General features: G+C 41.8%; 1 protein-coding gene across 1 annotated transcript in view; it reads right to left on the bottom strand.

Annotated features, from left to right (window-relative positions):
• PDE3A (phosphodiesterase 3A) overlaps nt 1–22,186 on the bottom strand; it is a 95,044-nt gene that overhangs the window by 35,436 nt on the left and 37,422 nt on the right. Inside the window, exons 2-3 of the mRNA XM_009648696.1 lie at nt 7,007–7,267; nt 4,068–4,222 (exon numbers count right to left, since the gene is read on the bottom strand). Coding sequence (XP_009646991.1) covers nt 4,068–4,222; nt 7,007–7,267 — 416 coding nt within the window. The remainder of the gene's footprint in view (nt 1–4,067; nt 4,223–7,006; nt 7,268–22,186) is intronic.

Genomic DNA, 22,186 nt, shown 5'->3' with positions numbered 1-22,186 from the left:
GAAGAGCCCAGGGTGGCTGTTGCTGGTGATGTGCCTCTTCTCTGGGTGAAGCACTTCATGCACTAGCCAACTGAAACACATGCTGCATCTCAAGAGAAGTCCTATTGACAGCCTCTGAAGACATTGGTCACTGATCCAAGAGAAACTCACTGACGGAAAATAGGGATGCACCCTATGTATCTGTGTGCGTGTGGGGAACAAACTCTGGTCTCCTACAACAAGATTGGTGCATGCTTTCAGCCTTCAGGTTATAACTGTGTACTAGAAGAGCTCAAATACTTCTGTAAGAGAATCGTATTTATTATTGTTTTCCCGAATGACGCTCATCAAATGTCAGCTGCTTGCAGGGATGTAGCATTGGCTCTTATCATGAGGCCCACGACTTCTCTGGACAGATCTGCTAGGCCTCTCAGGCTCCACATTTCTCCTCACAGCCTCACATCCAAGTGATGAGATGACATGCAAGGCAGAAGACAGCCTTTTAAAGCAGCCTGAACTTGAAAAAAACTTGGGAAAAAAAAAGTGTTCTGAAAGAAAAAAGCATGTAACATTGTCTTAACTCTATAAACACCTTTTTGTTCTGCAAGAGCAAGCACTACCTACAAAAATATTTGCTATTCCTATATTTGCATTCCTATAATCTGTGATGAAGTAAGACAAAGAAAGAATTCAACTGTTTTTTAAATTTTTGTTTGTTTGTTTTGTTTTGTGGTTTTGTTTTTTTAATGACAGGAAGAATGTAACACACTGGCCCACTGTAAAGAAAAAACAAACCAAAACAAAACCTCCCAAACCACATTCTTAGACTACTTAAGGGAGAACCACTGGATACAGAAGTAAGTGAGGGAAGGAATGTGGAAGGTCTACTCATTTTTCCCAAATAATTTGAAGCTGTAAGAGGACCACATCTTACCAGCTGAGTGGCATGGGCTTGGAAGAATACAGGATTACTGATCTTAAACAAAGATTTTTGCAAATATGTGACTATGGAAATCTACAGGTAATATCCCAGACCGTGAGGAACAAGTTGCAGATTTTGTAACTGCAGAATCTGCCACGGGGCTATTCCATTGTCATTTCCCCTTTCCTACCCTTCAAGCCATGAAATGTTTCTTTCCCTGTGACCTGTGGCGTGCTTGAATTTGGCACAGGGGAAGTGGCAAATAATCAAGATTTTTTTTTTTCCCTTCAGTTCAAAATTCTTTTCCTTGAAAGCAAATCTGTACTGGTCTGCCAAAATTTTTAAAGTTAGACTTATAGGATTAATTTTTACCCTTTCTGGAATACACATTGTTTCTCCACTTGTAAAAGAAGAACTGCAAACAGTAGGCTGGGAGGCTTGACAGAGCTATAATTATACAATTGGCGACATTAAACGTAGAAAGAATTGATAGCCTGCTTAGTTGGCTCATCATGCAGAGTTATATAACAACCATAGAAAAGGACCAGCAATAATATTTAATTGCTCTCCTTCTCTCTCTGATTCCCATCTTAGGATGCTTACATACTACGTGAGAGTCTGGGATCAACAGTATAAATCAAATGCACCCTGGGAACCACAGGCTGGTGACTGAAGAACATTTCCATTTGGCGATAGCTTCTTTATATTTACTTTTACTGAGATACACGGGACTCCTCACAAAGGGAACTTTGGCTAACCGTGTATTTTTCTTGAACCAGACATTCAGTGTACTCTGCAGGCTGCCTTGAGCACCTAGGTGCCCTGCACGAGAGCCTCCTCTATGGGAGAGTTTTACGTATCTGGAAGAAAGGCCGACCAAAGCAGCTCTCTGGGGCTGCATTCACCCGAGCCATCCAACAGCAAACACTGGTGATGTTGGGCCTTCTCGGGTCCTATCTTTTCCTTCATTACTGGCACGGAACTTTGAATTGCAGAGAAATCAGAGTCTTCTGATATCACAGCTCTGAATTCTCTTCTTGAATTTAGTACTTTTGCTCTGCTCTTCCTTTCCCCATAGCAAACCATGTCTCCCCACTCCCTCCTCATCCACCAGGTCCAAGATGATTGCTCACCCTTGCTGAGGTGGGGAGGGAACCTGAACTTTATTTTCACAGGGTGGCACCGTAACTACCAGGCTGCATGACTGACCGCCCTCTGCCCTTCCTTTGAAGGCTCTGCTCCTTTCTGACTAGAACAGAAAAATATTCATGGAGCCAGAAAGGAGGAAATCCTGCTGTTTTTTACCATAGTTAACGTTTCCGGGGCCCCAAGCACTTTCAGCTCCTTCCTTCACTGGCTGCTACTGGATTACCTGTTGTAGCCCTTCTGGAGGGTTAAATGCAGCTCACCTTGGGCTATCTGGTAGCATGGAAGTCCCAAAATGCGAGGTACCTAGGTCTGAATGCCTCCAGGCAGAGAAGCAACTCTTAGGGTAGTCCTCTGCAAATGCCCTAAACCAGTCAGCTGCTGGCTGTAAGCAGCTAAGCGGACACAACTTCTCTCTCTCTCTGTTTCATGGGAGGACTATGTATTTTATGATACCAGCTCAGGGATCAGGCCTGAAGAAAAAAAGAGCGGGTAAGAGCGAGCAGCAAATACCTAATTGATATAGTCAGTCATGAGGGACTATAGCCGTAAGATAAAAACCTGGCTCTTCAGAAGAGTGAGAACTAGTGTGCTTCTGGGTAACTCTGAAAGACATTCAGGCACATGGTTTAGGAAATTGGAACTAAATTTTGGGTTGGGCACAAAATGGAGTAGGTAGGTAGTTAGGTACCTCCGCCTGTGTAAACCTCTTTGCAGATCTAGTGCTTTGTTTCTATGATGCACTATATGAACATAACCTTAAAGTTTATGTGTCATGACTGAACCCAGAACTCTTTTTCCAGGTAAGACAAACAAATAATGCACAATTCCTCCAGTGAATTTGCTGAAATTAATTTCAAGGCTTCATTAATTATTGCTTTGTAGTGACTCTTCCAGTACCAGCACCTGCCTACAGAACCCTTGTAAATACGGGGCATCTCAAATGAATAAGTAAATAAATACATCGTAAATAGAAGCAGGCACTCAGTCTGCACCCCAACAAAACAGCTGTGTGTATTTGTTTCTTGTGGCAAATTAGGAAAAGCCTTTTAACTAGATGAGACAGTTGGGATTAAGGATGGGACAGTTGGGATTCTGAATCCCAGAAGCTAAACTCTGTGGGAAAGAAGTGTTCCACTGCAGTGCTTAAAGTCAGGGAAAGTACAGCAACCACCCTGCAAGAAAACTGCACTGCCCATTTCATTTCCAGCTTTGCTTTCAATCTCTACTAGCACATCTTCCTTTGTAATTTTACTCCTGGATTATACCTTTTGGTTTTTTTTTTCCCAATGGTAAAAAATCTACTTCCTTCTCTCTACTAAATCACTTTTTGACTTATCCAACTCTATAGTTTTTATTTACCATTTATTGCTGTTATTGCATTTGCATGAGTTCATTTAGGGAGCCCTAAGCACTTCTTACATTCTGGAATTAAGTGCGTACATGGGATGCAGGGCATGTACTGTGCTGCATGGTCTGATGATACTTCATTTCTATGGACAGAAACCCATAAAATTGTGTATTTTAGGAGGGTCCACTCAAAATCAGGGTTTGTGTTCTGGAAGTTAGTATCTAGAGGATGGAGAAGTGCTTTATGAACTGGTTCAATGACAGGACCACATCACTAGGTGTGTTCTTAGAAGAGATGATCATTAGCTGGGTTACTTGTTAGAGTTTTTTTCTTGGCTGAGCAATACCCACGGAGGAGACTGCTGCATATCAAGAAAACTTTAACCAGATACCTTGTTTCCAACTTTATTGTGTAATTCTGCACTTTGCTAGCATAAATATATTTTTTAATTATTTTTTTTTATTTTGCTTCCCAGTAATAGGAATAGTTTTGGCATAATCTGACTAAAATTGGGAATGCCATTGCTTTGGCAACCCAATTTAGAGAAGCATGAAGAAGTAGTTCTAACACATTTTGGGGTCAGCATTTTTAAATGAGGGACATCATCGCACAGAACCAAAGCGGTTTGCTCAAAGAGAGACATAAAAGAGAGAGGAGGTAATTTGTAACCTGGATGAAGATGATTCATGAGGTTTGATGCTGGCACTGCGATCCCTTCGCACTGGAGCTGGCTCCAGTGTAGGTAATCCTGTGGCTGATGTTGTTGTGGTCCAAGTTGAGGACACTCGTCTCAGCAGTCCTGGAGGCAAACTTCTCCGCAAGCGCTAGGGAGAAATCAGTTACTTAGAGTTTATATAGGCTTACAAAAACTTTAAATGTGCAGAAGACAAACACTCCCATTTGATTAATTCTGCATGACAACACCTAGTGAGGTACCTTAAATATGGATTCTGCCAGGTATTATGCTGCCTACCTTCTACTCAACTCAACACAGCTTGCGCTTTAATAAATGCGTGGAGGGTCTGGATCATCCTCCCCATTTCAAGTTTAAAAAAAGGTATATATCCACAGCCTCACAGCCACAGATGTTCAATACTTGGAGCTCTCACTGGAGTCAGACAATGTTGTCTGTGCTCTTTAAAAATGTTGGTCTTATATGATGTGGCCAAAGGCACTTAAATAAGTCATCAAGGCCACAAAGGTGGCTGAGGGATTGGAGCATCTGACATAAAAGGAAAGGCTGAGACAGTCGGGATTGCTCAGCCTGAGGAAGAGAAGGCTCGGGGGAGACCTTACCCTGAACAGAGGGTGTAAAGAAGATGGAGCCAGGCTCTTTCCAATGGTATCCAGTGACAGGACAAGAGGCAGTGGGGCAAAAATTGAAATACAAGACATTCCATTTAAATGTAAGAAAATATTTTTTATTGTGAGGATGATTGAACACTGAAAGATGCTGCCTAGAGAGGTCGTGGAGCCTACATTCATGGAGATACTCAAAACCCAACTGGACATTCTCCTGAGCAACCTGCTCTAGGTTGAGCCTAGAGAAACCTGCTGCAGGCTCAGCTTGCTCGAGCTGAGGAACTGGACTAGATGATCTCTGGACTGGACTAGACGATCTCCAGATGTACTTTCAACCTCAGCTATCCTGTGATTTAAACTGTCATGAATGCTCAGAATCAGAGATTCAAGGCAAGAAAAGCTGTAAGAAAAATAAGGGAGGGGAGTTCCAACTTTTTTTCCTGCTACATCTACCCAATCCAAAGATCACCCACTAATCTAGGATACAATGTCTCCTGAAAAGCTTAGAGAAAGCATCATTGTTTACAGCACATTTTTCTGGACCACCCTTTAGTTTTCTTTTACCTGACTCTTCCTTTTCTCCATTAACAGGACTTGTGTTGTTTTTCTGAATTTTTGAAGGCAGAGATAATAAAGGATAATGATAGAGAGTCTTTGTGGATCCAGATTTGCTGTTGCAGATGCTATAATTTTGTAAGATGTTTCTCTTGTAGTTCTTGTGAAGTGTTTATAGTTAAGAACTAAAATAAATATGTCTCTGTGATGAAGAGCTTTGACTTTGCCAGAGGGTTGAGAGATATGAGATGGAAGACACTTGTGGTTCTGAAGCTCAAACTTACAGACAAATATGTTAACATACTGTCTCCTTACCCAAAATGCTCAGTGTCAGATGCTTAAGGTAAAGACCCTAAATCTATATTTAGACCCTTAAATAAAGAACTGCAAACTATTAGTTTTATGAACCGTAATACATTTAGGTCAGTGAATTTTTCACTCAGATTAGTTCTCTGTAGCATTAAGTCAGTTCTTCATCCTTCATTTCTCTTCTCCTCACCAGGTATTATGCAACAGCAAGCTGGTATTTGTTCAGTGTGTTTGCTCATATGATGGCAGTGCTCTTCCACGTAACTTTTCCCCTCAGAGCCTAGAGCACAGCCATTATAGACACGTACACAAAAATAAACTGGAAAACGTGCTTAAAAAACTATGAACAACCATTTCATATATACAGCTGCTACATAGGCAAATAGGGTAATAATTATCATCACACTGAAGTATATTAAAAAAAGAATCACAAGTGTTGTAATTCAGATGCTTGGAAATGCTGGAAGGAATGCTGGCTGTGCCATTTGAACTGTTAAAACTTAAAAGTATTTGCCTGTGCAACAAACTGCCTATATTTAATTTTACAAGGGGGATTGCAGTACAAAAGTATTTCGGTTTAGTTTCAGAAGTGAAATGTAAGCCTTGCAGGACAGCTAATTAGCAATGAACCTACAATTCAAACTACTTCAAAGCTGATGAGTTCTTTCTAGTTGTTCACTTACTAAGTGTGGGTGGTTAACACTGGTTATTTCCTGTTGGATTCCATCTGTCAAGGCAGTAATATATATTTTTTTTTTGGTTTAGTCTTCTTTTTCTTCTCAAGACTATTTCTCATGAGCTCACAATATTTGTCATACTAAGTACTGCAGTGATTTTTTTTGTTTGGTATACAACATTTTAAACTTGATTCAAAGCACCTGGAGGTCATCAATAGAGACTCTTTCATTTACTTCTATAGGCTTCACACCTTTAGCTAAGAAAAGGAAGAAGAGACTGAAATTCATACAGAATTTCAAATTCCAGTCTTCAAAATGGGCAAAAAGGTCCCTCATATTATTACTTAATTCCCCACTGCTCAGTGACTAGGATAGTCACCCCATGTGCAGTGGCCCAAATCTTTTGAGTGGGAGAGGAATTTCTGTGTGAGAAGTAATGGGGCAGACTTGTGAGTCTGGATGCTGAAAGGCTTTTGCTTGCTCAGCTCCCTATCATTTCTTCTCCCTTAAGCTCCAACCAACATCATCTTCTAAAGATGCCTGAACCAAAGTTAACCTGGCCATGAGTTGAAGGATACACAGGAATTGTCTTACTATGAAACCAACAGTCTACTTAGCTGTCCTTTTATAGTAGAGTATGATTAGTGCATAGAATGTTAATCTGAAGCAAACAAGTAAAAAGCCCAGTGACATCTTCCACTAGTCCAGTGCTGTCCCTTCAGGGAGAGCCAAGTTAAAAGATGACAGACAGGTTCCAGTACTCACCTTGGGAATAGCTAGTTTCTCTCCTTTCTCCGGACATTCCTCCGAGTCGGAGCAGGTGTAGTTCTCACTGAAGGACACCAAAGGGTTCACCCTTGGCTTGTGGATGGCCTGGAAGGTTAACTGTGTATTAAGCAGGTTGCTCACTGTTCTCAGCGAAGTACACACGTTGGGGGGCAGCGAGGGATCTGCCAGAAGGTCTGTAATGAGCCCGTGGGCTTCTCCCATGACAGCAATATCCACTGTGATACTGGTACCAGAAGACTACAGAAGACAAAAATAATACATGTAAGACAATAGAAGTGAACAACCTGCTGAGCAGTATCTAAAGCTGTGGTGAGCTCTGGCCGCTGCTTTTGTTAAAGCAGTTACCCACAGAGTGGAAAAATAATAACATGAAATAATTCTTTAAATAAGGAGAATCATGCTGAATAGATCGATCATCAGGCATAACGCTCACAGTCCGCAAAGAGTTTGGAATTTCATCATATCTGATTTCACAGCTTTCACCATCTGCAGCTGACTTAACCCATCTGAATGAATTGTTCAGGCTCCCTACAGAGACATAGTCAATGGCCAGGGGCTATCTGCACAAATAATTTTGGAGACATAGCTCAGAGGATGGGAGGAGTCTCTCTTGAGAGATGCCTTTCTATTAACTACAGAGGCATCTAGAACAATTAATGCTCAATGCTTTTATGCTTAGATGAACAAAACGAATCCCAAGCATATATTGAGATTTTAAAAATATCTCCATGCTATTAAAATATAGCATTCTGGTACAGTGGCAACAACATTCTTCTCAATGCAATTGCATATTGGGGAGCTATACCAAAATTGAAGTGGACTAAAAAGCGGATTTTCCAATCCTTATTTTATTCAGACAGAAGTGATGAGAATAGTTACCCTACAGGCTTGTATGACCACTGGCCATGTTTCTGACACACAAGCTCGATCCTGCTGCTACTCTTTGGGACTTTCCAGCAGGTGTACATGCAGTTTGCCAGAGAGACCATTCCAGGAGATTTTGTACTAATTTGTTTTCATGTATTTCTTAGAAAAATCTAAGATACGCAGCTTTCTAAATGGGGAAGTTATGCCTGTGAAAAAAGCATACGGGTTTCTCGGAGTGGCAAGTACATAGCATGGAGAATTGGGCAGACTGCTTAGCAAGAGAGTGATCAGAGCTCCAGCCAGGAGTGACTCACCAGTGATGGCATTTATGGACCTCACCACACATCAAAGAACAGCCTAACAGAGCTTGACGCTGCTTCGTTCTCACAAAAGGCTTTACAGGCAACAGCAATAGCAAAGTATTTCTGAGGAAACTGATACATTAGCTAAGTATACCTAAACCTCTCGCCGCGCTCTTCCCAGTCACATAGTGCGGACATCAGGACCTTGGCAATAGCTGTTTCACTCTACTGATCCACTCCTTGTGTCCTACGTCTTGCTAACACAGAGGTAAGCCACAGGACCAGAACACTGGCCTCCTCAGTCACCATCCTCTCACACAACCAGAAAACCAGCCTCTTCTTCCCACATTTCTTTTCTTTGTCATGACACCAAACGAAATAAACCAGAAACTGTTTGATATAATGAAGTGCTATTTCATCCTACTGAAAAAAAATAATGGCTGAAGTTAATTTAATGGCTCTTTCATTGCTTAACCTCTCAGGAGTGCATGCAGAAGATTCAGGCAGATGCTAGAGAAAATTCTTAAATTAAAAGACAAGGCTTGGGATAGGAGGAATTAATTATCTATCTTAACCTCAGCCCTGAAAAACAGACCAAAGGGGAGTAAGGGAGAATACATCATTCAAAGTGCGATAGAAGCTTCATATTTGCAGCAAAACTGCATAATCTACAGTTTGAAATTATATTAAGTCTGGAGCCTGGAGTTGTTGACTGCCAATCAGAGACAAAGATTAATACTTCAATGAAGTAAACAAGTCTGACTCAGCGGGCCATAAGCAGAGGCCCAGATTTTGTACAGCAGTAATAACATTTTGCAAAGCAGCCAGCATTGTTCTCCATGATTAGTACCAAGTGGGGAGAGGGAGAGCCCTTTTCTTCTCAACGGTGAATTTCTGCCACATGGACTCCGACAAATGGGGAGGCCTTGTCACGTCTTGGTGACCCCTGCCTTGACTCTGGGACCCAGCAGGATTTGCCCGACTCAAAGACCAGGCTGTGCCAAGTTATGCGAGGAGGTGGTGCTGGGGCCATATGGCCCAGGAAGAGAGACGCCGCACAGCGGGTCGGCATCCTCCGTCCTAAGCTGTGCCTGCACCTCACCACAAAGGACAGCCTGCACTCAGATCAAGTTAGGTGCTGACACTCGTAACGCATGGTAACACTGCTGCAGCCCACGCCCCACCAGAACAAATCAGTGGAAATGAAGCACTTCTCTCTTTGGAAGTGCACCTTGCATGTGGAAAAGGCTTCAGAGCTTGGCAATACCACACACGACACCACCTCACCCTCTGCACAATGTGCTCTTCCTACAGCAAGGTGGCAGGAACTTTTCCGTTTTTGACCAAAAGGGCACTACCTGCAAATCTGATGCTTTTGACCAACACCTCACACGAGACTCGTGCAGCCATCCACCCTGCCTGCATGGAGCATGCCCCGAGGGGTTGGCTCCACGCTGGTAAGGATGCGCACGCCTAGTGCCCCTCACCAGGGCTGAAACGCGATGTATACCCTGCCAGTACAGCCCAGCCAGGGCCACCATAAAACATCAGCAGTTACCAGCTTGTGCGACGTGACATAGTGCATTGCACAATACTTCAAAGTGAAATCACGTAACACAGCGTTTCAACGACACCACTGTATTGTAGTGAGCTGCTTTAAACAGCGCGTGTATATATATATATGTCACAATCACAGTATTGTTTGAACTACTCATAATGCTGAGAATCCTTAGAATGAGAGCGTATGTAAAAGGAGAGCAGTCCAATCTTAAATTCCTCTTGAAGAAAGAAGCAGAAGAGGGAAAACACTGCTCTAATCCACCAATTTCAGTACATTAACACCACATTCTAAATTGGTATGGTTTATATGTTGTAATTTAATTGCACAGAACTTGTATACAGGAAAACAGTTTTTGAGCAGTTTGAATGTTTCATCTATCTCAGGATAAATTTAGAGTACTATCAGACTAGTCTGACTAGATAAAATTACAGGTATTTAAATTATTATTTTCTAAAAAGTTACAAATTGAATGCATGAAAATTTAATTTTTTTTTTTTTTAGATTCTCTACTACAAAACAGTAGAGAACTGTATATGCTTTGCAAACCATTACTCAGAAAGTAAACTAAAATGTGTTTCCCTAAAGGACAAGGAAACCTCGAACTTTTTTAGAAAACACATATGATGATGTGAAACAGTATAAAGATTTATGCAAGACAGTAAATTGCTGAAAATTGTAGATTGAGGTAATTGTATATATGCATATACACACACGTATACTTACATACACACACAGTGTCTTTTTTTTAGGGTAAAAGTGCATCCAGAATCCACGCTCAGAGTTTTTAAGCAGTTTTCTACTAACGTGCATAGCCTCTGCATGAACTGATCTGGATTTTTTCCAAGCCACTTTACTCATCGAAACTCAAAGGCCGGATACTTGGGAATAGAGGCATGAATAACATGTTTGCGATCAACACTAACAAACAACTGACTTGATAAAACAAAACAAAATAAAACAAAATAAATGAAGAGCCGAGCTAAGCTAAGGTGAATTTGATTTCACCCTGGTCAGTATTCATTTACCAATCTATGCTAATAGTTGTGAATGCAGTTTCCTCCCATGAATTTTGGCAAAGGTTGGCTTACTGTGCCCTTTGTGACTTCACTCCAACTCTGATTTAAGCGATGTCATGCAATGACTAAAACTGAAATGCTCTAGGGCATGAGAATGAGAAAGCGAACAGGCTGGAAACAAAAGAAAAACCAGATCAACTAAACATGTTCATTGATAACTAAGGTAAGCAGCAAAATAAATCCCTTACGGCGCTGAAAAACAGCTGCTTTTGTGCTTGCCTTTTTTTTTTTTTTTCCTTCTTTGTTTTTAAACTGGCATCCAGGTGGGTGTTTTAGGCTGTGGTACCACCTGGAACTCCTAATGGGGCCCAAATGCACTTGCTGTATGTTTTGGGCCTTCTTTTTGTGTACAGAAATAAAAGAAAGTATTTTCCCCTAAAGAACTCATATGAAAAATTGGAGGATCACATTAGGATGTGTTAAGAGACCAGGGACGGGCATTCACAGTTCGCAGCACCAACTGTGCAATCGTCTAAGTTTGCATGGGTGGGGGCTTACTGGGAATTTGCAAGAGAACTTTGACGTAGTGAGAGGCACAGACACTGCTGCAACTGCAGGACCAAATCGCAAGGAGCAAGTCCCACTGTCAGACGGACAATTGCTGTCAGGGCAGAAAACTTTTCTTCAAGGAATACACTTAAATGCAACATGAAAACAATATTCTTGTACATATTAATGATTGCTTAGAATTTTTAGGTTTGACTAGTTTGTTTTGGATTCTGTAACAGGGCTAGAAAAAAAAAATTCAAAATTTGCATAACCTTCTGTAGACTTTTACATTACATTTCACAAAATCCCATTAGTTTTCCTCTATTAAATTATATTCTATATAAAAAACTGAGAATAGCTTTTTACTCACTAGGGGGAAAAAGCAGATAAAACTGTGGGCAAAATGAATTTAGGAAAACAGGAATAACAAATTCCTTTTTCCATAAGACCTGGTAGATAAATTCAGTTTACAAGTTGTTCCTGGTTAAGAAACAGTTGACCCACCTGTGAAGTAGATTTGACATCCTTATACTTAACAGATGCCTTACTGCAAATAAAAGTCTCCCCGCCACCACACTGGTGTTTTGCGTATGAGTCTCAGAAAACTGAACTCATCCAGCTTAACTAAAAAATACCGCTCTCTTTCCACCCTACAAGAAAGGACGATTTACATGACAACATAAAACCAGTCAAAACTTAAGCATAATAAAAAAAAAATAGAAGAAAGAAAAAAACCCCCCACAGTTATCAAACACAAACCACAATTCATTTCACACAGCCTCATGTTAGGCAAGAAAGAAAATCTTCATTTGCTGTGGCTTGTACAAGGAAAAGCACTGAAGGCAGAGATGCTGGCCTTTTACCACGTTACACTCAAGAACACTCAGTAAGTGAAAGAATGGGGGAGGAGAAGAGGAGAAAAAGGAAAAAAGCAGCATCCAGCATATCTTCAATCTTCACACAATTACGAGCAACAATAAATCACAATTTGATATAGTTTCCAAGTCACATCATGAATGCTCAAGCCAAGCTGTCTGGAAACAAAATTAAAAGCAAATATAATTCTCCATTATTTTAATGTCCACAGAGCGATTTGAAGGATAAACATGAATTGGCTTCTATGGAAATAATGAATCATTTTAAAGGCGCCACAGACTTAACTACTCCACCTTTCACTGAATGACTAAGGAGAAAAGAAAAGTGTGCACACAATTCTTTGACATTTCACTTTTCTGTATTTAAAGCTGCAGAACTGGAGTTGTACCCAGACTTCTTATTTTTATTTTACTCTTACTTTGTTCTGACATGAGATTTTGGGTTTTCTCTTCTCCAGCAAGCAAACAGGACATTTATGTGAATCTTTTCTCAGCCTTAATGAAGCACAGCAATTTCACTGCTCCCTGGCAGGGGACCAGCAGCAAGCTCTGCAAGGCATAGTTTTTGGTAGGACTGAATACAGCACCTTCCCTTTGACAAATCACATTGATCAAGGAAAACCTTTCCTGATCAGCAAGGTAATCGCTGATTTTGCTGCTAACTCTTTAAAGCACCCAGAGCCACATAACCATAAACCAGACACTGAGGCAAAAAAGATGAGCCTGAGTACTGCGCTCAGCTCTGGAGTCCTCAGCACAGGGAAGAAGACAGGGACCTGTTGGAGTGCATCCCGAGGAGGGCCATAAAAATGATCGGAGGGCTGGAACACCTCTCCTACGAGGACAGGCTGAGAGAATTGGGGTTGTTCAGCCCGGAGAAGAGAAGGCTGCGGGGAAACCTTATTGCGGCCTTTCAATACTTAAAGGGGGCTTATAAGAAAGATGGGGACAGACTTTTCAGTATGGCCTGTAGCAATAGGACAAGGGGTAATGGTTTTAAACTAAAACAGGGTAGATTCAGACTAGATGTAAGGAAGAAATTTTTTACAATGAGGGTGGTGAAACCCTGGAACAGATTGCCCAGAGAGGTGGTAGATGCCCCATCCCTGGAAACATTTGGGATCAGGTTGGACAGGGCTCTGAGCACCCTGATCTAGTTAGTGGTGTCCCGGCTCATTGCAGGGGAGTTGGACTAGATGACTTTTAAAGGTCCCTTCCAACCCAAACTATTCTATCATTCTGTGATAATGAGGGAAGACTTGATCTTGCATGAGCCATAACGATTACAGTTTTGACCCTGGTTATGTGGCGTTTGGGATGGAACCACCACCAGAAAGCAGACCTTCCTGGTTACAATGACACTGAGCTCTGATCTGCAGAACAGAAAATGTCACGACTGCGACACACAGTGTGTCTGTAGCTGGAGCACTTGCCAGCATGATGCCAGAGGCCAAGGATCACAGCGCAGCCAGAGGAAATTTTTGAAAGCAGTTCTGCAAACAGAATATCTAATGAAATGGGCCTCACTGAAGAGTTATACTTTTTTTCCCCTCCGCGCTCACTGTATTGCAACGTCCCCTTTCCTCAGCAACAGCCCTGTGGCCACACAGTCAGCAGGAGGCAGCTGGGCTTGGGCTTGCGTGCATGCCAGTGGGCAGGCTTGCACGTCTCTCTCTTCACAATCTCTCTCTGTGTTAAATGGACAGTCATCTACTACCAAGCAAGGCCACTAATTTGGACCTTCCAGTGGTATCCCGTAGATTGCCATAAAATTTATAGGAAGATGGTAATCTCTGATGCATCCTCCCATCTGCCAAATTTGCTTGAAACTGTCAGACAGCGTGATCACATAAGCTTGCTTTCTTTAGAAAACCAGGATGAAAGCAACACCATTCTTAATGGCTCTAACATCTAATCTACTCAGAGTAATCCCCAAGTTTGCAAATAATGAATCTGGAGCCTTTCAGAAAGAGGCACCGGTTTGAGGAAATGCTTTTTGTTTCCTTTCTTATAAGATCAGGGTAATGTATCACCATTTATAGCAAGCTTCGCCTGGGCCTGCAGTTGCCATCACCACATCTGGCACCTCTATCTCAGGTGACACCGTCCACAAAGCTCACAGCTACAGCTGACTAAACTTCTTCCATTACAGAACCTTTCAGTTCATTACAGCTTTGTCAGCCAAAGAGCTCAGACTGAAACAGCCTGTGCCAGGTATTCGTCTGGGGTGAATTATTTCAACGTTTGAGAAAAATTGTTCAGACATTTACAAGAACACTGTTGAAGTGTTTTATCCATGCTAAAAATTCTTAGTAAACTGATACCATTTAATCTGCAGCAGGCACTGAAGGTGCAGTAAGGCCTTTTGCTTTCCCTGTCCTGATACGTCCAAATTTAGTTATATAGCCCCTGGGAAAAACAAAACCAAAACTAGCCTTGCACGACCTCCGTGAGCTGTCAGAAACCAACCACCAAACTGCCTGAGGATGCCGCCTGCCCTGAGCGTGCACACCTCCGCACGCTGCCCGCGTGGCCTTGTGCACTGTGCCCAGCATCCCAAGGGGCAAAGGATCCCATTTAATCCACACTGCACCATGACTCTGCAACTCAGACTCACACCTCAATTATTCTTCCCTCCTGTTGAGTGACGATGCCAAAGTAATCATTTGCACTGATAACACCATGATGATTGCTCCTCTCTTCAGTGCCCGGGCTTGGGTGAGCATCTCCCTGGATGGGCCATGGATGCTCAGAGAGAAGCCTGTCTCACCGCTTTAGCAAAGACATCTATATGTAAAAAAAAAAAAATACGTAGGAGATTCTTTTGCATATCATACACAACAGACAAACCTACATGCCCTCAGGGAAGTATGGCTTCAAGGTTTTCACAGCTAAGCATTATGAATTTGAGAGAGAGAGAGAGAGAGAGAGAGAGAGATTTTAGTCCTAAGCAGTTTTGGTGCCATTTGTAACTTTGAAGGGAAACTATCAGTTCTTGCTTTCAGGCCACCTAGCAAGCTTTCCTAGATTTGTAACAGGCACCAAAAGAAAATCTCTTTGTGGTTGTTGGCAACCAAGCAACAACAACAAAAAGATAGATGCAGAAATCGTCTCAAGGAGTGGGATGATTAGATGTTGTAAGATTCAAGACCTACAGACTAGGAAATCTGCACCCATGTGGGTGCAAGTACTGGACATAACCCGACACAACAGAATTCCCCACCATTTATATCTGACAGAAAGGACCTCAAATTAACTAGCTCCACTGGTACTGACATAAAGTAGTACCTAATTTTCCACATTACCTCGTGCCACAGTAGAGCACAAGTATCTTGGCTGCTGCTGGAAAACCCCAGGAAGCGTAGGGGATGGGGGCAGAGGGTTGTCACCCAGACGATGTGGCATGGTTAGTACCAGCACTGCTCCGCAGCACACAAGAACAGCGAGGGGCAAGCTGGAACCAGCCGTGCACGTGCTCTGCCTTGGGGTCCTGGGGAAATCCCAGTGCAACACTCAGAGAATTTTGGTGACCTTCTGCCTGAGGCATCCCATGAGAAGGATCCAGGGAAAGCAGCTCCTGGAAGGAGGTGAGAGCATGCGGTGAACTTTCTGGCTAAGAGCCACCGATCTCAGCTTGGAAACCTTGTGAAAACTCTGACACTGATGTTTGATGTTCTCAGCAGAGCCTCAGGGATTCAGTCACCCAGTTCTCAGTTCCAAGGGACTTTCTGTGTGATTTGGCAGCCTAAAAACCTTAAACTATCATGACTATCCCAGCCTGAAGAACTACTTGACAACACAGAGCAGATCAGAGTCAGTCACAGTCAGGGTTCATTATTTAAAAAGTAGACACTGCTCCAACTAAACTCAGAACTTTAAAAATTATTACTTTTCTTTAAATCACAGCAGATGGGAAAAATTAAATTCTAAATGGGGCTCAAATCTGCTTTGAATAACACAGACTGAGGAAAACAATTCTGTACTTTAGAGATTGTCCTCAATTGTCTTACATTATTGTTCTTCAATTTGTACATCAGATGGTCACAAATTGGTAGCTTGAAGCTGATAGTTTGCGTTCGTGCGAAGAAAACAGTGACAACTGTCTTCAGTCTCATCTTGAGATGCAGTAACACTAGCTGAGACCCAGCAGGAGCGGGACACCGGCTGCACACGCAGCGGAGGATATGCCATCTATTAATACCTGGGTGATCTTACCCTTCTGAGTTTACAGCTCCCATGTCCCAACTGCCTGCTTAGCATGGGAAACTATTTTAATTCTACGGTGAACTAAAACTGAGCAGCCAAATACACAGCATGAGTTAAAAAAAGATCCATTGAAAGCAATAATCACCATTCTGCCTCCTGCGTGCTAACTAATCCTCCCACATTTTCAACTTGACAGTCTCAGTTACACTAGAACGAAGCCAAAGGAGCCATACAATGCCATATTTCTCTCCCTTTCAAAATATTTCAGACTCTTTGGGGAAGTAACTTGAGATGCGAGATCCCAATTAGCAGCAAGTTGCAGAAATACATATGCAAATTATCCCATCCGAAGATTCACATCCACCTCAGTCCTTTACTAAGGACTGCTTAACAGTATTAAGCAGAAGAGCATTACTAAATATCATTAAAAACATAAGGCAAATAAAAGCAGCCTCTAAATTAAGACAAAAGGCTGGGGGGGAAAGATAAAGAATTGCTACTGAGAGTGTCAAATGTATTTTTAAATACCAAAAAGGAGTTGCCATCAGGGGAATAAACTGAAAAAAAGCAAACTCGGTGAGGTTTTAAGAACTGTTCACTGAGTGTTGAAAACCGGAATAAAAAGCAAATTAGAAACTAGGAAATAATCATCAGCGAAGCTGCAGATACAGCGTCTTTAAAGTTCAGTCTGTTCTTGCTAAAATTATGACAGGGATTTGGAAATGACAGCAGGAGCCAGATGTATATCTTGGGCCATATTTTGCATATGCTGTAGCAACAGGAGCAGGAAGATCTCATGAAACTCTCCAGGACACCAAGAAGAACACTAATGATATTTGGTGGCCCATTTTTTAGAACACCCTTTCACTGAAGCCAAAGACAGGCAAACATATTCTGCACCTTTTGAAAAGGATAGATCCTGTGTCACAAAAAGTCAAGCGACTGCCTCACTGTAATCAAATTGGTCAAATTTTAACACTTTTTTCTTCTCCGTCAGACCTTGTGGTTTGCATTATTTTAGTTCTCCCGTTTTAAAGCACTCACGCTAATACCGGCTAATAACCACCTAGTGTTACAGATGCCTCCTCCTCTTCCTCATGACTGTATGTCACTAATAAACTCCTCTGTGAAAAGAATTAATCATTTTTCTTTAAGACTTGGCTTTGGATTCTTATACTATGACTCATTCTAGAAAAGCAACTGTAGCCTTAAGGACTCGCAGCCCCCAAATCCTTCGTTATCAGTGCTCCAGAGCTGTAATTTCTCTAAAGTACAAGCTACTTCAACATCTAAAGCCAGGACCTGCAAAAGGCACTTTAAGCATGCACTATATGTGAAAATCCCCCACCTCTCCTAGATTACTTGCAGGCAGACACTTCAGTGAAGATCAGAACAGAGAGAAACAGTAATTCATATACAAGAAAAATAAAACACTATCCTCTACATGTCTTCTATGATATTAAAATGATTTTTTTTCACCTAGCACAGATACAAGCTGACAGACCAGCAAGCCCTGAGGACTGCTTCCAACCTACTTCATCCTTGATCTTCAAGGATCAACTTAAAGACACACTAGGTTAGTTTGTACTATAGGCTTATTTTGCCTTTGTTGTCACAAATGAGAAAAAATATTTGCCTGCTGAGATATAAGGTATGCAGCTGATCACAACAGTAGGTCAATGCCTGCATAAGGTGGCATTTTCAGCCACTACTGTTCTGGCCTGCAATCTACAAACTGGATGCTAATGGCTCTAGGACTTTCTAAGCAACCTCAGCAATCACCAATTTCTTTCATGAAGCTGGTGACTCATTTGTCCTGTGCACAGTATTAATCTAAGAAGAGTCCTACTTTCAACTTGTAGCTTTTAGGTTGTGAGCAGTTCTTGACTTGCATTTTAGAAAAAGAAAAAAAGAAAATGCATACAATATCCCTAATTATGATATGCTGCCTGCTTCTCAATTCCAATTAGAGATCGATCCAATCTGTACTTCTGCATCACAAATATCTCACCATACTGAACTTTGACCATCTGGCTCAGGGTCTGCACTTTTTGATGAGGGCCAAACACTTCTGTGTTTTTGGAAAGCTTGGACTCAAATTCACATCTAAATTTAACAGCATCGCCTTCTCATTTACAAAAGGCAACAGAACCATAGAGACCAAAAAACAGACACAGATCGTGAAGCATTGGTGCTTATGCTGGCAGCCCAACTAGACAATGATTTCTGTTTCTACAGTGACTTACGTTTTCTGCTTGGATGTAGGTGTTAAGAAAAGAAAAAAAATCGACTGAGAGTTACACACGTTTTTTTAAAATGTTAAATCCCCTTGTGAAGCTGAACTTCAGGGGTTTATCTGAATCTGCTCCAGTAAGAAATGAGTGACGATGTGCCAGTGAGTGCAATAGAAGCCCGTACTGCTGCTGAGTGGAGTAGGTAGGCTGAATCTGGAGGGACAAGATGACCCACTGAAACTCCGTCACTAGGACTGTTACTGAACTGTCAGAAGAGAAGGACTGAAATCATATTTAAAAGAGTACAAATGAATGCAGCCCACTTAAATCATCACTTCTTTCTTAGCACAAAACCCATCTGACACAGCACCGGTACTGACACTCTGGCCTTTTAAAGCTAAAGGCCCAAGCTTCTACTACCTTTGCCGACAATTAAGAAACACGTGCTGTGACAGTGCTGCTATAAAATAAATATAAATATGACCACAGGATCAATGCAAAATAAGCAGCACTGTACAATGGGTAAGTCACCGGCAGCACCGACAGCTACCACTTTTCAGAGGAGTAATAAGGCACCTCTGCCTGGCTGCATGCACATGCAGGTATGTAACTAACTGAATGTTTTGTTTCTTCAACAACAAAATGATCGATTACAGACTGGGAAAGCTCCACCAAGAAGGTCAACAATGCACAGAGCTCCCTACGCTGCCCGGCCAGCTGGCACGCCACGTACAACCCTGGCACCAGCTCCCGAGGGGTGAAGCCCGCCAGCATCAGAAGAGAGGTCCAGTGCACAAACCAGCCAGCAGCCCCCACCAGGCGCTACCACTGTCAGGACAGGGTTTGAGCTGCCCTTGAAGGCAAGAAAAGCACAGAGATGTAGACGTATGGAAATGTATGGAAGCAGGGAGGAGTATGGGAACGTATGGAGAACAAGGAAAGGCAGGGAGAGAGTTTGGAGAAGAGGAGGATGTACTGACAAGTTGAAATCAAGGAGGAGGACACAACAAGGGCCAGTTTCAAAACAACTGGACATGGTGGATTAAAACCATACAGAAGCTCACATTTCCTGGCAGATGGGTTAAAAGGCTGCTCTGAATTTTTAAAAGGTGGTATAGAAAAGCAGGATCAACTACAAATCTCTCTTTAAACACCGAAAATCAACCACTTTAAAAGAAAGATACATTAGTACAAAGCCTTGGTATTTTAAGTCAGGAGGAATCCTGTTAATCAGTGGACATAGTATTAAGCTATTTGCTGATGACACTTCACTTCTAATCACATGAATTTGCCATAGAGCTCTCTCACACAGAGAGCAGCGGTGTCTCTACAAACAAGAAACAGCGGTTCAAACTGGGCAGCTCAAGGGTTCTTCCTGTATTGACAACTTTAGACAAACACCAAAAATATTTTGTACCCTGACAGAAAAATTATTGGGTTTGGAATTTCTGGCAACTGAAAGGGCTTGTTTTGGCTTTGCTTCAGCAATTTTAAAGCATTTTTATTAAAAGATAGGAACAAGAAGTCACATCAACTTTGCAAAACTTCTATCTTCGCTTTGAAAAAGCTGAAACAAAGTTACTCAGTTTTTTCAAAAAGGTTATGACTTCCTGTCCTGCAGAACAGCCTGATGCCCATATTTGCGTTTTTTGCTACATCAGACTTCTGCAGAGGCTTGGTGCGTCTCTCGCCGTTGGGGGCTTGTTGTTGACTTAAATGGGCCTGATCCATAATGGGTTAAACCCTGGAGATGACTTCAATATTCAGGTTTGCTAACACTGGTGACCAAACACAGGGTATTGATGTTAAAGGTCTCACCCCCCATAGTCAGTTTAACTTTGTGAGGTTGAACTCAGAACAACAAAGATACAAGATGACTTCAATCACAAGAAAATGCTTGACTTCATACCACTGACCTTGCTGAAGAGTCACGCACATCTCTCATTGCAATGTTTTATGTAAACATATTTGTTAACAAATTGAAACAGACCACAAGCAAAATCGTTTGCCATACGGTGCTCTGACAAATCAGCTGATGAAGCATATGGATTCAGTCTTCCTACTTCTGTATCATCTCCCTGACTGCTTCAATCTGAGTGTTACAAGTGGCCCCAGACACCCCATTTATCCTATTAAGGTAAAAAAGAAAAAAATAATTAGAACAATTTTCTGATAAATTCTCTCTGTACGCCCCTCTTCGGCTCTTAATGCATTTGGTGTGATTTTAGGCAATAACATTAGGAAGCAACCTTCTCTAGAAAGAAGGCTGACTTCAGTTAAATTATTTGTTCTTTTAATTACTGTCATCCCTAGCAAAATGCTACCACAGAGCAGAAAATGTGTATCGGTAATGCTCATTCCGTGCAACATGCTGGCATTTTGCCAGCAATGTGAAGACTGCCGTTAATCAGAGTACAAATATATTTGTATCCATGTCTTCTTTTAATGCAAGCTATGATTGGTGTAGAGAGTAAAGCTGAAACATTCTATGTTTCAAAATGAAATACCCGACCAAATTAAACACGCACAACACTTTATCCTCTTGCCCTTTTTATCTTCACTGACAGATCAAAGAAATGCATTTGATTTCCTGTCAATAAAATCAAGGTAGTACAAGAAGGCAGCGCAATGAGGTCCCACTTTCTTCTGCTTTTTAGGAAAGATGCCTTCAATCAGGATGGGATTACTCTGACACGATACAAATATGCCTTTAAGCCATAACTAACTACATAAATGATCCAATTCTATACAGAGCCGTACTAATATACTTCGCACTTAAACATGTTTAATAGCTCAGGGGGAGGGGAATTAATTAGAAAGAAAGGAATTAACATTTAGTTGGCCTTTTTTTAAACAGAGACGAAAATGCAAATCAAAAGCTGTCTCTCAAGACTAGCTAATCCTTTGTGTATAAAGAGAACCATATGAGCTCGTGCCAGCTAAAAACAAACAGACAAGTTACAAATAGGACTTCATATTTAACTCTGAAGCCTGATTTGTGTGGATTTGGGTGTACTTAGTAACCAGTCAAAAAAGATAAAATCATGTTCTGACTCTACATATAATTTAGGGGGTTCTACTCTCCTTTAAGGGCTTGCTCATGTGGTCAGCCTAAATGAGAACCAGTTAAAGGACATTTCACCGAGTGCACAGAATAAATTGTTTTAAATAAAACCTGTCCATTGGCAGACTTCTAACCATACACAGTAACTATTTTTGCTTGTAAAATGATGTTTGTTTAGCTCTCTACAAACAATTTCTGAATCCACCTTTAACACCCCACAACCTTTTCTCCCTGCACCAAGCCGACAGCCACGCAAAACCCCACACGGCTCCAGAGCAGCAGGCTGAACTCTGCTTCCCCTCGGGCAGCGGCAGCATCGGTGATGAGCTGGACGCCAGCCCTTCATTACTGACGAGAACGTAACGAGAAAGGAGATCAGAGCGCAGCTCTTCTGCTGGAACGGAGCCATCGCCCCGCTTATAAACCAAGCGATGCAGACCGGGAGTTCCCAGCAGGACGGAGCAAGGAAGCCCAAAATACCG

The sequence above is a fragment of the Egretta garzetta genome, unplaced genomic scaffold (assembly GCF_000687185.1).
Source record: "Egretta garzetta isolate BGI_Z169 unplaced genomic scaffold, ASM68718v1 scaffold81, whole genome shotgun sequence".
Lineage (NCBI taxonomy): Eukaryota > Metazoa > Chordata > Aves > Pelecaniformes > Ardeidae > Egretta > Egretta garzetta.
Note: the sequence above shows the minus strand (reverse complement) of the source record. Positions and strands in the feature narration are given on the sequence as shown.